This window comes from Capsicum annuum, chromosome 1 (assembly GCF_002878395.1).
Source record: "Capsicum annuum cultivar UCD-10X-F1 chromosome 1, UCD10Xv1.1, whole genome shotgun sequence".
In the NCBI taxonomy this organism is placed as follows: Eukaryota; Viridiplantae; Streptophyta; class Magnoliopsida; order Solanales; family Solanaceae; genus Capsicum; species Capsicum annuum.
Genome location: NC_061111.1, coordinates 148,486,583 through 148,503,865, shown reverse-complemented (window position 1 = coordinate 148,503,865; position 17,283 = coordinate 148,486,583). Strand labels below are relative to the sequence as shown.

At 32.5% G+C, this 17,283-nt stretch overlaps 1 protein-coding gene and 1 pseudogene across 1 annotated transcript; both read right to left on the bottom strand.

Annotated features, from left to right (window-relative positions):
- Positions 1–134: 134 nt before the first annotated feature.
- LOC107839700 lies at positions 135–8,472 on the bottom strand (annotated as a pseudogene).
- Positions 8,473–14,207: 5,735 nt separating this feature from the next.
- On the bottom strand, positions 14,208–16,415 carry LOC107858681 (50S ribosomal protein L1, chloroplastic-like). Its single transcript, XM_047411879.1, has 5 exons — positions 16,407–16,415; positions 15,354–15,443; positions 14,966–15,121; positions 14,812–14,871; positions 14,208–14,276 (listed from the first exon to the last, which is right to left on the bottom strand). The coding sequence occupies exons 1-5, from the start codon at positions 16,413–16,415 to the stop codon at positions 14,208–14,210; spliced, it is 384 nt and encodes a 127-aa protein (XP_047267835.1).
- Between the last annotated feature and the right edge of the window lie 868 nt (positions 16,416–17,283).

Genomic DNA, 17,283 nt, shown 5'->3' with positions numbered 1-17,283 from the left:
GCCCCTATCCGTATTCTCGAAACTGCTCTACTTATCAAAAGCGGCAGTGTGTTGAAAAGACCCCTTTGGTGGTGGCACTTTTCATTGGCTTAAAAACAAACTAGTAATGAGTACTTACTAGCCCATGACACATTATAGGCACTATTCATGCTCTTATATTTAGCAAAAAATTATCTTTCAACAATTACTTCAAAGTACACATGCTTTACCAGAGGGTATTCGGCTATTTCAGACAGAATCCTCTTCACTCTTACAACTTAGAAAATGAAAGAGAGCTTCACTACCAGGTCTCTATCTCTGGAGATATTACAATAGGACTCCGTACTGTATGATTTCCGTTATCTTCCACCCAGGTGATTGAACCAGATTGGACTTTTTGTTCTGCATCATCTCTATACCGAATGGTCAAACTGGAGCTCAGCCTCTGATTTTTCTTCTTAAAAACCAATGTTTGCGGTGACACAGAAACCGTTGAATTTCTTGGCGCTTTCACTTTCACTCTGTACGTGGATGCAGTACTCCCAACATTTGTCACTGTCCTCCTGAATTTCTGCTCCAACCAAGTGAAGTTCCCTTCTGGACTAAAGAATGCAATAAATGATGGGTAATTGATATCCGAGGATGGGTTTGAGCAGTTGTGGTTAGCTGATGATCTTGCAATTGTTTTGAACTGCTCTTCTGTGAAATTCAAAGAACAAAGAAGATTAACATTATCTTCCGGAGTTGTATCATATATGAGGCCTGGATCAAGAGCCCGGTTAGGATCAACATGCCCAGCTCCCATGTCTAGTGGTGTAGCAGGTTTGTTATCCTCGGAATTTCTTATGGGTTTTTGAGTATTATCCAAAGGGTTGGCAGTGGTCATCATGGCGGAACGAATAGCTGAAGGACTCCAGTCAGGATGTGCACCTTTAACCATTGCAGCTATTCCAGCAATGTGAGGAGCAGCCATGGATGTGCCTGATTCAAGAAGGTAATCAGTTGCCAATTCTATATTGGCACCAATTTTCGCTGCCATAGCATTAGATGGCCAGGCGGCTAGAATTAACACTCCTGGTGCTAATATGTCTGGCTTTGCCACTCTCAGGTAGCTTCGAGAGGGGCCTCTAGCTGAGGATCCAGAAACAACTGGAGCAGGCTTTGAGTCCAAATGCGTCTCCAGGAAACTAATGCTGGCCTTGGGTTCAATAGTTTTTGTAACATAACTAAGAACCTGTTTCCCTTCCTTGGGGATTATAACGACTCCAGGATTTGGTAAGTCAATAAAGATGGCTGCTCCTAGTCTAGCCTCTGCAACAGAGTTCATTTGGGTAGAGACTTCATCTGCATCTGCACTCCTCTGACAAATGATGATGCTTCGTCCAGCATCGGGTTCTTGAGCTAATAATTCAGCTGAATCACAAGCAGACACTGTCTTGTTGTAAATTACAGACCAATTGTCAATAATAGCTCTTGCTGGAAACAAGCTCCATCCCTTTATCTTTAGACCATTTCCCATAGTCAGAGTCCCTGAAAACCAACAGTCGCTATGGCCTGACGCCACCGTGAAGATCTGTTGAGTTTTGCATTTAGTTACTGCAGTAATTTTAGTTTAACAAATTGTTTAGTTACAATGAATTTAAATTTTAAATTTTAGATTAGTTTGTTTTAGTTGTTGAGAAATTTGAGATTATTTTGAAATTCAAATTATGCTGATTTTTTTTGTTTTATGTTGGCTATTTAAAGCTCCTCAATGCTCAATAAACTTATTGAAAGCTATTGAAAGCTTATTGAAAGCTATTGAAAGCTATTGAAAGCTGTTGAAAGATTATTGAAAGCTATTTAAAGATTTCAATCCATTGAGAGCCATTTTAAACTCCTTGTCACTGCCCCATCTTTTAAAAAAAAAAAACAGCGGTATCAAGAGCCTCATTGATCTTTCGGGATCTGTGAGTTCTTCTAAAGCGCTACCATATCATTTTTAAACCGTAAGGGCTACCTTTTTCAATCCGTGCTTATTTTCAAAGCGTTGGGCTATTTTCAACCAAAAAGATGTCAAGCAGCAGTCTCTCTTTGAATGTTCCAAAAATTTTCACAGACAAAAATAATCAAATTTGTTCTGTGAAAAAATCATATATTGAAACCTATGTTTTATGTGATGTTGTGATTAAAAAAAGATTCTTACAATATTTTATGAAGCCTATGAGAGCTCTTTCAAGCAAGACAAGATTGTTGATGTTGTTCTTTAAGCACAAAACCAAAAGAAGAAGAAAAAAAGTCCAAATTCAAAAAAAAAAAAAAAGATCAAGAAAAATCCAGATCAATTGCAAGAGCACAAATTGAGAAGGATCAACTTTTAAATTGTGGTAACTAAAGCAAAGGAAGAGTATTGAGTTTTGCATTTAGTTACTGCAGTAATTTAGTTTAACAAATTGTTTAGTTACAAAGAATTTAAATTTTAAATTTTAGATTAGGTTGTTTTAGTTGTTAAGAAATTTTAGATTATTTTGAAATTCAAATTATGCTGATTTTTTTTTTTTGTTTTATGTTGGCTATTTAAAGCTCCTCAATGCTCAATAAACTTATTGAAAGCTATTGAAAGCTTATTGAAAGCTCTTAAAAGCTGATGAAAGCTTATTGAAAGATTTCAATCCATTGAGAGCCATTTTAAACCCCTTTTTCGCTGCCCCATCTTTTTTTAAAAAAACCAACAAGATTCATGGTACTCCGTTGTTTAAACTTCACATACCAGGACAATGATTTCCCACTGAAGCAGAAACCAACACTCCCTTGGCCATGGCACCAAAAGCAACTATTGTAATAGTATCTTCATATATAGGAATAAAGCGCCAGCCGTAAGAAATGCATATCATGTCAAATCCATCTGCAACAGCTTGGTCCATAGCTGCAATCAAATCAGAAGCGAATTCCCCTTCATCAACGCTAAACTTATACAGCTTGGGGTGCAACCCCTTTTGCTGTTCCAGGAGCACATCCAATGATGTTAGCATGATGACGTAAATATTGTATATATTAATGTAACCATATATTATTGTATATTAGTGTAATTACATAGATTTGATTTAATAATTAAAGAGAATAATAGTGGATTTAGTAGGCAGATTTGGTGGGATAGAATAACGGATTAAGAGGGATAGAGAAGCTGATCTTTAGGGATAGGAAGACGGATCTTTAGGGATATAATTATTGAATATTTTCTATTTAATGGAAAGTCTCTCAATATTAAGGGGCATTCAGCAAAAAATCGACATGGTCACAGAGTTTTCTCTTGGTTGTCTTGTTTCATAGAGTTCATTTGTGGTTCCTTTCAGTCTTTTTGAAAAATTTTGATTTTTGTTGATTGTTTCTCGGTAATTAACACCTTGGACTTTGATCTTGGTCATTTTGGTTATTCTTTTTGAGTCGGTGTTTTTAGATTTCATAAATATGACTTCATATCAGTTTGAATCATTCAGTGTTTGTTTCACTGGAAAGAAATTTTTTTCATGGGAGTTTCAGTTTCAGATATTTGTCACTGGAAAAGAACTATGGAGCCATATAGATGGAGCCGATCCTGCTCCTACTGATCCTACAAAGTTAGGTGAATGGAAGATTAAAGCTGCTCAAGTGATGATATAGATTTTAGGGTCAATTGACCCTCTTATTGCTCTTAATCTCAGGCCTTACAAGACAGCTAAAGCCATGTGAAATTATTTACAAAAAGTTTACAACCAAGATAATAGTGCCTAACGCTTTCACTTAGAGTATAAAATTGCTAATTACTCTCAAGGAGGTCTTTCTATTCAGAATTATTTTTGTGGATTTCAGAACTTATGGGTTGAATTTACAGAGATAGTTTATGCCAAAATACCTGCCGAATCTCTCTCTATAATTCAACAAGTTCATGAGTAAAGCAAGCGAAATTAATTTTTGATGAAGTTACGCTCTGAGTTTGAGAGTGTTCGTTCCCACTTGATGAATCGTGACCCGTCTCCATCCTTGGATGTTTGTTTTAGGGAATTACTTTGTGAAGAGCAGCGTTTTGCACATAAAATGCTTTCAAGCAAGTTGATGATATTGTTGTTGTATTTGCTGCCCAAGGTAAAGAAAAGAGTAGGGATATGACTAGAACTCAATGCTACAGTTGCAAGGGATACAGTCATATTGCTAGCAATTGTGACAAGAATTTTTGTAATTATTCCAAACAACAAGAACACATTATCATAGAGTGTCTCACACACCCTCAAAACCGTAAGGTTAATACTTTTCAAGCTGGGACAAATGGTTTCACTACTGAGAACTCATCTTTGGGACAAGTTCTTACTCCTGAAATGGTAAGACAAATGATCAAGTCAGCTTTTTCAGCTTTAGGGCTACAAGGTAATAATCTTGCATCTAATTTTTGGCTTGTTGATTCTGGAGCTTCCAATCATATGACCAATTCATCTAGTATGCTAAAAAATATTCGTAAGTATCATGGTCCATCACAAATTCAAGTTGCCAATGGTAGTAATTTACCCATTACCAAGGTTGGGGATATTACTAAAACTTTCAATTGTGTCACCAAAGCTCTCCATTAGTCTTATTTCAGTTGGACAATTAGTAGATAACAATTGTGATGTGAATTTTTCTCACAATGGGTGTCTTGTGCGGGATCAGGTGTCGGGGACATTAATTGCGAACGGCCTAAAGTTGGAACTGTTTCCTATACCCTTTTCCATTCCTCGTGTTCTATCATTTACTTGAACTTCTACACCTAGTAAGACTGAGGTATGGCATAAGCGCTTCGGACATCCAAATTCTATTGTGTTATTTCATTTATCAAATTCGGGTTTATTGGGGAACAAAAATCAATTTTTCAAGGCTTTCTTTGATTGTTCTACTTGTAAATTAGGCAAGAGTAAAATTCTTTCTTTTCCTAATTTTGGTAGTCGTGCTACAAAGTATTTTGATGTCATTTATAGTGATGTTTGGGGTATTTCACCAATTGTTTCTCATGTTCATTTCAAGTACTTTGTGACATTTATAGATGATTACAGTCGATTTACGTGGGTATATTTTTTTCATTCCAAATCTGAGGTATTTTTCATATTCAAGACATTTTTGGCCTATATTGAGACTCAATTTTCTACTTGCATCAAATTATTAAAGATCTGATTCTGGTGGAGAATATATATCTTACGAGTTCAAAAATTTTTTGCTTGAAAAAGGAATTGTCTCACAACGCTCTTGTCCATATACACCACAACAAAATGGGGTTGCTGAACGTAAAAATCGTTATCTTTTAGATGTCACTCGTACTTTATTACTTGAGTCCTCTGTTCCATCTAAGTATTGGGTGGAAGCTTTGTCTACTGGTGTTTTTTTAATTAATAGACTACCATCTAAAGTCTTAAATCTTGAATCTCCATATTTTCGTCTTTATCATAAAAATCCAAGCTATGATAATTTTCATACATTTGGTTGTATTTGTTTTGTGCATCTTCCTCCTTCTCAGCATAATAAACTTTCTGCTCAGTTTACTAAATGGGTTTTTATGGGTTATAGTACTTCACAAAAAGGCTTTCTCTGTTATGATCCATGTTCTAATAAAATTCATGTTTCTAGAAATGTTGCTTTCTTTGAGAATCAGTATGTTTTTCCAACTTATGTTGAGTCATCTCATGCTTCTCTTCTTCTTCTTCCTACTTTTAAGGATTTGTCATCTTCTTCTAAGAGGTTCAAACCTGGATTTATGTATAAACATCGACGGCCAACTTTACCCCCTTCTGATATTGATCCACCACCTGAAACTGATCCACAACTAGAATCTGAGAATTCTTCAAGGCCTGCTCCTCTTAAGCCCACTCGGCGATCTACGAGAGTATCTCGTACTCCCAATTGGTATGGATTTTCATCTACTTTATCCACCATTTTTGTTTCAACTTGTTACTCACAAGCTTCCAAGCATGAATGTTGGCAGAAGGCAATGGAGGAAGAACTTTTGGCTCTTAAAGAAAATGACATATGGGATATTGTTTCATGTCCTTCAAATATCCATCCAATTGGATGTAAATGGGTTTATTCAATTAAACTTCATTCTAATGGAACTCTTGATCGGTACAAAGCTCAATTAGTTATTCTTGGTAGCAAGAAGGAGTATGGTGTGAACTATGAAGATACTTTTGCACCGGTAGTAAAAATAACGACGGTGCGAACTATTATTGCCATTGCTGCTTCACAAAACTGAACTCTTCATCAAATGGATGTCAAAATACTTTTCTTCATGGTGATCTCAAAGAGGATATTTATATGAAACCTTCACCAGGTTTGTTCTCATTGCCTATATCAGATGTATGCAAGTTGAAGCGGTCTTTGTATGGATTAAAACAAGCTCCCAGAGCTTGGTTTGATAAATTTCGATCTACTTTGCTACAATTCTCTTTTGAGTAGAGCAACTATGACTCATCTTTGTTTCTTCAAAAAACATCCACAAGTTGTGTTCTTCTTTTGGTATATGTAGATGACATTATTAGTACAGGAACTAATTCTTTACTAATCACTAGCCTGCAACAGCAACTTAAGGATTCTTTTTATATGAAAGATCTTGGTACTCTTACATATTTCTTGGGTTTGAAAGTTCAGTGTGATTCGTCCGAGGTGTTTCTAAATCAACACAAATATACCCAAGATTTGATTTCTTTGGCAGGTCTTTAGGATTCCTCCTTTGTAGATACTCCATTAGAATTGAATGTAAAGTATCACTGGGAGGAAGGCGATCTTCTTCCTGATCTAACTATATTTTAGTAATTAGTTGGGAGCTTAAATTACCTTACTATTACCAGGGCTAATATCTCTTTTGCAGTTCAACAAGCTAGTCAGTTCATGCAAGCTTCCCGTCATCTATATTTGGTGGTTGTTTGTCGCATCATTCGATATCTCCTAGGAACATCTATTTGTGGATTATTCTTTCCTAGTGGTTCGCCTATTCGTCTTAATGCTTTTAGTGATTCTGATTGGGCAGGATGTTCTGACACTCGTCATTCGGTTACTGGTTGGTGCATGTTTCTTGGAGAGTCTTTGATATCTTGAAAGAGTAAAAAGTAAGACCGCGTATCAAAATCTTCAACAGAGGCTGAATATCGAGCAATGTCTACTGCTTGCTCTGAGATTGTGTGGCTTCCTAGATTACTTGCTGAGATTGGATTTCCTCAATCTAATCCTAATCCTCTCCATGCTGACAATACAAGTGCTATTCAGATTGCTATTAATCTGATTTATCATGAGCGAACCAAACACATTAAAGTAGACTGTCATTATATACGAGAAGCTGTAGATAATAGTGTCATCACTCTTCCGCACGTGTCCAGTGATCTTCAAATAGTGATCTTCAAATAGCTGATGCATTTACAAAATCAATGGCATGACGACGACATCAATTTCTAGTCGGCAAATTGATGCTTCTTGATCTACCACCATCAATTTGACGGGGGATGTTAGCATGATGATATAAATATTGTATATATTAATGTAACCATTTATTGTTGTATGTTAGTGTAATTGCATAGATTTGATTTAGTAATTAAAGAGAATAATAGTGGCTTTAGTAGGAAGATTTGGTGGGATAGAATAGCGAATTTAGAGGGATAGAAAAGTTAATTTTTAGGGATAGAAAGACGAATCTTTAGATATGTAATCATTGAATATTTTCTATTTAATGGCAAGTCTCTCAATATCAAGGGCATTCAGCAAAAAATTGACAGATGCTCCTTTGACAAAATTACCAGCAGCAATAGAGGCAACATGAGTGCCATGACCACCAGTGTCCCTCGCAGAATTCATGGAAATGTTCACATCTGGATTACTCGCCAATAGTCCTTTATTAAAGCAATTGGCCCCAATGAGTTTCTTGTTACACAACGAAGTATTAAACTGCGTACCTGGCCGACAAATTCCCTTCCATTTTTTGGGGATCTCAGGAATCCCATCATCTCTGAAACTGACAGATTCCGGCCAGACACCAGAGTCAAGAACACCAATGACCACATCTTGGCCAAAACCAGAAGCTGGCCACAAACCAGAGAAAGGGTTGAGCTTAAGAAACTCAGAGGTGTGCGTCGTGTAAGCTTCAAGAGGTGTATCTTTATAAGCTGAAACAAAACCTGGAGTCTTTTTCAAAGCTTGTAGCTCATCTTTAGACAAAACAGCACTGAAGCCATAAAATACATTGTCATAAGAATATAGAAGCTTCGGTGCAGGATGGTGGCTATTAAGTGAAATAAGACCAATCTTGATGGATTCAATAGTGGACGAATGCCAGTGATGGTGACTAGCAAACATCTTAGGCATTAAAGACTTGTCCAAATGAACAATGTATGTTGTTCTATCTGCTAAGGCTACTAAACAAAAGGAATAAGCAAAAAGAAACAAAGATAACAAGAGAAGAGGTAGAAAACTAGACATTGCCATTGTTATCAATGTATTTTGTGTCTTCCTAGTGCCCTTTTGAATAAGCTGAAAAAACACGATTGTAAAAAATTTTTTAAAAGTTCTTTTGAAAGTGTGAACTTATTTTAAAAATAAGCAATGCTGAAACTGAAAAAAAAAATTATTGATGTGTTTGGTAAATAATGTTTTTAAGCACTTTTTTGGTTAAAATGACTGAAATACTCTTATAGCTGTTAATAATATATTATTAATTTTTATTGCTAAAATGATTCAAATTAAAATTAATATATATATATATATATATCAAAAAAAAAAAATTCATGAATGACTATTAATTTGTGTGCTAAAAAAATATTTTTTTAAGAGTTTAAATATTGAATATTTGTGTTTGAAAAAGATAGTTTTATATTAAAAGATTATTTGTTTCTTCATGATTACGTTAAGATTTCGTATCATTAAGGTGCAATTTACGACACTTTCATTTTCTTATTAAATTGGACTTGTTGCTTTTAATCTTCGAGGATAATATTAATATATATGTCGAGCTTATCATTAAGCAAAATATATGTTACTAATCATTATAATTACATTAATAGATAAATAGTTTCATATAAAAGAGATACTAATATGGCTAGAGTTAAGTTTGCCATAAATACAAAAATTAAAAAATATTCAATTAGTACAAGCATTAAGCATTACAAATGTCATTAGCAATCATATCAATTTAATTACAAATAGTGGTGGGTTATAGTGAATTTTATTAAAATAATAGTATTATATTTATCAATTTGGCAACACATAAAAGTTAACAAATCGCACTTGTATTATTATTTTTGGGGTTAACACTTAAAATTGAATTATATCGGTGCGTTATAACTAATATGGTTGGGAAGTTGTATACCTGCTATTGAATTAGGTAGTGGATTAGAGGTTAATAAATTATTCATTTAATTTTTAATTTTAATAGAAGTTAGCAAAGTGGAGGATATAATAACTACTTTTAACCAATAAAAAAAAACTACTTCTTATTAAATTATTCATTTAATTTTCTTAAAGAATTGAAAGTGGGGCGTGTGAAGTGTGCCAAAGGTAAAAAGGAGAATTAGGTAAGGGTAAAATTGAAATAAGTTAAAATTGCAAGGGACAGAGTGGTAATTTAAATGGTCAACTTAAAATTTCAAAAAAAATAAGCGCATATTTGCTACTTCTTATTTTTTACTTTAAAAAAGCTAACAACAACTTTTTTTAAGCTATATAAAAAATTACCAAACACCAATATAAGTAAAAATTAGCTTATAAGTTATTTTGACCAACTTATAAGCTAATCCAAACACCCAAAATAGATGAGGCTCCTTTTTTATAATACAAAGGCTCAAAGAAACCATTGGCCAATGGCCATTTTCTTCAAGTAGATAGTATAATTTGAGCACATGGTACACTAGTCCTTTTCAATATAAAATCCTGTCAAAAGGAGAAGAATACCTTTGAAGTTTGAGCTATTGGCCAATTGCTTGTTTTTTTTAAAGTATAAATTAGTGCAAATTGCAAATATATAAGAAGCATATTGGCCAACAACTTGATACCTTTCGTTTTATTTCGTGTGTTTGGATTAGCATATAAGTTGTTCAAAATAACTTATAAATTATTTTTTACTTTTAATGGTGTTTGGTAATATTTATAATAGCTTAAGAAAAGCTAAAAGAAAAGTTGGTATTTGTTACTTTTTTTTTTTTCAATTTATAATTTATTCCTCATTGACCAAGTAAATAACTTTTTTGCTATAATTTTTCCTTATTCCAAAATTGTCCTCTTGTTGCCCTAAAAAGACTCCTCTTTCACTGCATTACAGATCTTGTTGCTACTATGACCATTCATAATTACATTAGAAAGAAGTGCAATGTGGATAATGCATTTTAAACGGCAGAGAATGAAAGATATATTCCATCGGTTGATTTTGATGTAGGCACAACTTCAAAGGCTAACAATATGGATGGCGAAAATGTGAGTGAGGAAAGTAATGTATATTGGGTGGGACTTCGTGATATGATTGCTCATGATATTTGTAATGCTTAATGCTTGTATTAATTAAATATTTCCACTTTTTGTATTTATGGCTAATTTAACTCTAGCCATATTAGTTTCTCTTTTATATGAAACTATTTATCTATTAATGTAATTATAATGATTAATAACATATATATTTTGCTTAATGATAAGCTCGACATATATATTAATATTATCTTCAAAGGTTAAAATCAACAAGTCCAGTTTAATAAGAAAATGGAAGTGCAGTCACAAACTGCATCTTAATGATACGAAATTTTAACGCAACCATGAAGAAACAAATAATCTTTTAATATATAACTATTTTTTTCAAACACAAACATTCAATACTAAAACTCTTAAAAAATATATTTTCTTAGCGCACAAATTAACAGTCATTCATAAAAATATTTTTTTTAATATATATAAATATATATTAATTTAAATTTAAATCATTTTAACAATAAAAATTAATAATAATCAACTCTATATATTATTAACAGCTATAAGGGTATTTCAGTCATTTTGATTAAAAAAAAGTGTTTAAAAGAATTATTTGCCAAACACATCAATAACTTTTTTTTTCAATTTCAGCACTTTTATCCAAACACTTAACTATTTATTTTAAAAATAACTTCAACACTTTCAAAAGCATTTTTAAAGAACTTTTTTTCAGCCTATCCAAACGGGCTCTAAGAAGACATATTGCATATTTTATTCATCCTTCTTTTTAAAATTCGTATTATCGTTCTCCATTTTTTTGACAGGCTTTGCTTTATTCTAATATTTCCCTTTCTTTAAATATGAGATAAATTTCATTTATGGTCACTTAACTTTGTATCTATTATGCAAAAGTCACTTTTCTTTCATTCATTTCATCCATGGTCACTTAACTTTGTATCTATTATGCAAAAATTACTTTTCTTTCATTCATTTCATCCATGATCATTTACCTTTACTCCAACCATCACAAAAGTCACTATGGTCGGATTTTATAATAATTCCATCAGAAAAATAATGTGGCAACCTTAATTAGTTCTTAATTTTAATTTAAGTGAATATATAATATATTACTCATATCTTGATCTTTTTTATATTTACACAACCCAATTTTCCTTATGGATCATTTAATGAAAGAATACCAATTTCTTAATAGATTAGATTACCTAATGAAGACTATTTTCATAAAAAAAAATTGGTTGATATTTGTATGAAACATTTCATAATATTGTATTCATCTGTCAAAAAGGTGTATCGAAAAAGAGTGATAAATAAGATAAATTCTTCAAAACACAGAAAATAGAAATACATGTATGATAGTATTTTTTTTTAAAAAAATTATTTTAATTCTTTGAAGATAAATCAACATGCTAAAGATAGTTTTAAAATAAAAACTTTTTAATTGTGTCATTGAATAAGTATTGTCAAAATTTGTGCAAATAATGTTATATTAACGTACAGTTTTGTTAATAAAAGTTATAAAATATAAGTACTTTAATAGATAAAGAAATTATAGGATATCTAATTTTCATATTTATCAATTAAATTAATTAAACAATATGTAATTTATCAGAAATTGAATATTATAATAGAAACTTTTAAGAGAATTAATTGATTAGTCAAACAATTAAAAATATAAAGACAAACTCAATAAATAGAGTAGTTTATCATATTATTATGATATACCAAATGCAAAGACTCAAGTGACAAGAAAAAAAATATATGAAAAAAATAATTTTTATCATATTATTATGATATACCAAATGCAAAGACTCAAGTGACAAGAAAAAGAATATATGAGAAAAATAATTTTGTCAACTACATTTCACAATTTTAGATGGAGAAAAATAATTTTATCAACTACATGCCATAATATTAGAGGAAAAAAATAATTTACCAACACGTCTCAACTTTAGAGGATTTAAAGAATATATAAGTATAATTTTATTTCATAAAAATATCAACCAATCTTTTTTTTTTTTTATGAAAATAGTCTTCATTAGGTAATCTAATCTATTAAGAAATTGATATTCTTTCATTAAATAATTCATAAGAAAAATTGTGTTGTGCACATATAAAAAGGGTCAAGATATAAGTAATATATTCACTTAAATTTAAATTAAGAACTAATTAAGGTTGCCACATCATTTTTTCGGTGGAATTATTATAAAATCTAGTCATAGTGACTTTTGTGATGATCGGAGTAAAGTTAAATGGTCATGAATGAAATGAATGAAAGAAAAATGATTTTTGCGTAATAGATACATAGTTAAGTGACCATGGATGAAATGAATGAAAGAAAAGTAATTTTTACGTAATAGATACAAAATTAAGTAACCATGAAATTTACCCTTTAAATATGCATGGTATGGTTGTAAAGGTTTTTGGCACTACTATGAGGATGCCTTAACAAAGACTTTTGGGAAGACCTCCTCATTAAAATTAATAACAATATGACCTTAGTGAATACTCTCCTTCGTCTCAAATTATCCGTCCCAAATTGAGATGATACATTGGTTAAGAAAAATAATTAATAACATGACTAGTTTATTATAGTACTCATATTAAATGATGTTTATATTTTAATTTGAAGAAAAAGTAATTAATGCAAAGGGTAAAATATGAATTTTTTTTTTTATCTCTTCTTGATTAATAAAAAAAATAAGTGAAATAAGAAATCAAATTAGAAAATTTAAGATAAGGGAGTATTTTGTAAGAAAAAGTAAGACGTATTTATTTATCTATGAACTGTATAACCAATTAAAGGAAATTAGCTTTCTCTTACTCCTAAAAAATATAACTATAGTCCCCCTCTTTCTGATTTTCATTGAAAGCTGAGGAAATCCAGCATGTGGTTTCGTTAAAATATAGTATATGCCTAGGTTATTTAAAAATTCACTCAACCTGTTTTGATTGATCTATTTTTCTCCCTCGATTTTTTTTAAATTGTCATAGTTTTTTTTATTGAGAGTCAAATAATATGAACTTTAATCAATATTTTAAGATGTATTTTTTAATCTTGTATGAGAAAAGCTACAATATATAGTACTTTAATTTTAAAATATTAAATTAATCTATTCTAATTTAACTTTAAATATTAGTCAAGTTGACTCTGAAGAAGTAAAGCGTGATGATTATTTTGGAACAGATGAAGATAAAACAAGACCCTCAAGTTGTTGTTGTTTTTTTTTTTAATTTTTAGGGACGAAGACCCTAGATTCGCGTCTGAAATCACTTCCCTTAAACAATTATGGAAAATAACATCCTCAAAAGCAATTCTAATTGCATTATGGGGACACATGAATGTTACAGACTATCAGTCATCTTTTAATATTACATATAAAATATTCCTCAAATCAATGGAGTTCTGCTTTTACTTTCTTTTGATAAAGATAATTTAATCACTAGTGCGTGCATTCGGTCCTTTCCTATTTCAGAAGGGAAAGAGGATGTTGTTAATCTATTGATAGGCCGCCAACTGTGTGGCTCCATATTGGGTTGATTATGTGACTAGGCTATATTGTCTCATATGGACCAGAAGATTGACTTTTTCTTTTCTTTGATATAAGTATTTTTTTTTTTTCAATTTTACTTGTCCACAATAAATTTTGCAAACCCAAATAAATGTATATTTTATCATGATATTCATATTAATTGATGTATAATTTTTACTGGACTTCAAAAATGATTTAGAATAAGTAGTTAGTGTTAATACTGAAACTGACAAGTTTTCCATCCTATCAGTTGTTGGCAGAATCTCAGACGAGAACACAAATTAGACAATCTTGGAGTGTAGAGAAGTTCTGAAATTTGAGTTGGCTTCCCTTCTGCAAATCAAAGCATGTACATTAGAACCTAGTGAGAGTTAAATTAAACATGCAATTGATATCATCAAACAAAAATATCTGTTTAGCAACTATGCCTATGAATGCTTCCACAGTGATGATATTGACAAACTGGCGTAGAATCTCCTTTCAAACTTTCCACCACCTACTTTGTATCCTAACCCTCACAAAATGGAAGCTCAGTTAAGGCACCAAAAAAGCTAGTTAGATGATAGAAAAAAAAAAAAAATAGTCCAGTGCACTAAAGCTCCCGCTATGCGTAAGGTCCGAGGAAGGACTCCACTACAAGGGTGTATTGTACGCAATCTTATCTTGTATTTCTGCTAGATGTCGTTTTCAAGACTTGAACCTATGACCTCCTAGTCACGTGGCAGCAACTTTACCAGTTACCCCAAGGCTAGTTAGATGATAGAAGATGCAATATACATGTCTCGGTCGTCAATTAAGCATTCGGGGGCTAGAACTTGAGCATCTTCCTTAGGTTTAACCGAATGGATGGCCCCATCGATGAACATACATGTGCATTCTTCCAATAAACTCCTTTGACATCTGGTGGCTTGTTTGCTTGTACTGATTTCTGTCATTCAATGAAATGCAGAACGGATTTTAAATAGTATGTTTAGACTATTTCGGAACAAAAGTAAGAAGTAGAAGCCAAGGGTAAAACTTACCACTGCTGCAATGAAGTTTTTGATAAGATCTTCTTCCGTGAAATTTGCTTTTCCAAATGGCAAGTGAACAATTCCAGTTTTATCTGCTCGGTACAAGACTACGTTGCCCTTTTTGAATTCTTCGATAGCCCGGAAGAAGTTCAATAAGTTTACATGCTTGAATACGTTTTCCAGGAGCGGAAAAATGGTCCAATAAGTGAATCATCACTGCCTACTCGATAATAATTGTGTTACATTTTCTCAACTCTGAATGACTTCAAGCTAGGATATATGTGTTTTTCTAATTTTTCATTTTACATAAAGATTCAATTATTCTTCCATTGCATAGAGAAAGTTGAACAGAAGAAAGACGGTATTCTGATAAATTTTATTCATAAGCAGAAAATACTTGAACCTGAGGTATATTTGTAGTGACATTACCAGCCTTTGGGTTCGGCATAAGTCCTCTAGGTCCCAGAATTCTACCTAAGCTAGCAACCTGCCGCAAATACTAGAGAATGTATCAATATGAATGCACAAAAGATGACACAAAACGAGCCACAGATATGCTCAGGAGAAAATAAAACTAAGTTCTTTTCAAAAGTATCTTAAAGAGGTGCAACTCTTTCAATCTGCTCAGTCAGGCTTAAAATGGAAAGATGGAGAGGACGGAGAGCCTCTGTGATTAATCACTCAGCTTAAGCTATGCTCATTATTGTCATCGTCCAAAAGCATCAGATTTATGATAGAGCAAGTTGGACTAATTCATTCAACTATACAATGCGAAAATGGTTAAATGAAATGGCAGTCTTCCAACATAATTTAATTCATGAAAAATAAATTTCAATCACAAATAAAATATGAAAAAACAACAGTTTTATTGATAAATGATGGGGTACAAATCTGTTCCTTCCTTGATTCTTCTCTCTTGATTTTCTCCGTAATTCGAGGGTCGTCAATAGCATATTTCTCGAATGTAGGAAGATTTGGATATGAATTTCTCCGTAATTCGAGGGCCGTTAGTGGCGTATTTCTCGAACGTAGGAGCACTTGGATTTGATCTCCATGAAAGGAGGGTTTGTTTTCTTGATGTATTTGATTATCAAGAAGAGAGAATTTTGATCTTTATGAATATCTCATGAAGGGTTTTGATCTTTATGGATATCCCATGAATTTATTGGGACTTTTCAGATCTTTGATCTCTTTATGAATATTTCATGAATTTATGGAATACTAGAGATGCCTCTTTAAAGGATATTTGCCCCCTTTATATCGTCCTAATTTAGGTTTTAGGTTGAGTAGCTCTCAAGCTAGATTTAGGGTAAAGCAGTCCCTAAGAACTCTAACCAAAATTGAACTCTTTTTGTAGAGTCCACAAAATTTCAATGTCTGCAAATGTCCCTTGCTTCAAGGCTTGTCGGAGTGTAGACTTGATAAAACTCAAAGACGAGTCATGAAGTACCGCTTCCATCTTTACGATCCTGCGGCTATAGATTTGCATATTTGATTTATGAGAGAAGAGATAAAGGCAGATTTGGTTCCACTGGGCATGTCAATTTGTTTCCAACATAATTTAATTCATGAAAAATAAACTTCAACCACAAATAAAAATTATGAAAAAACAACAGTTTTATTGATAAACGATGGGGGTACAAATCTGTTCCTCCCTTGATTCTTCTCTCTTGATTTTCTCCGTAATTCGAGGGCCGTCAGTAGCATATTTCTCAAATATATGAAGATTTGGATATGAATTTCTCCGTAATTCAAGGGCGTTAATAGCGTATTTCTCGAACGTAGAAACATTTGGATTTGATCTCCATGAAAGGAGGGTTTGTCTTCTTGATGTATTTGGTTATCAAGAAGAGAGAGTTTTGATCTTTATGAATATCCCAGGAAGGGTTTTGATCTTTATGAATATCCTATGAATTTATTGGGACTTTTCAGATCTTTGATCTCTCTGTGAATATCTCGTGGATTTGTGATGCCTCTTTAAAGGGATATTTCCCTCTTTATATCGGCGTAATTTAGGTTTTAGGTTGGGTAGTCATCAAGCTAGATTTAGGGTAAAGTAGTTCCCAAGAACTCTAATTAAAATTAAACTCTTTTTGTAGAGTCACAAAATTTCAATGTCTACAGGCAAAGCATGGAAAACTCGTGCACAATGTGACAACGAAATTTTAAGATTTAACTTTTTCAGAAAGAAGGTAGGTTTGCTTAGGAAACTATGTACATGATACTAGCCAGATTTTGAAGCCGACGAATGTTAAGAGTACCAGCCAAGCAAAATGTATGAACAGGTGAACATTGAATGACGGAGGACTGTGAAATGGGTGATAGAA

Bases quoted from the DNA above. Each gene is read 5' to 3' on its own strand.
- LOC107858681 (XM_047411879.1), bottom strand. The intron at 14,872-14,965 runs GTAAGTTTTACC...ATTGAATGACAG, and splicing joins AAAACTTCATTGCAGCAGTG to AAATCAGTACAAGCAAACAA. The intron at 14,277-14,811 runs GTATGTTCATCG...TTTGATTTGCAG, and splicing joins TTTATTGGAAGAATGCACAT to AAGGGAAGCCAACTCAAATT.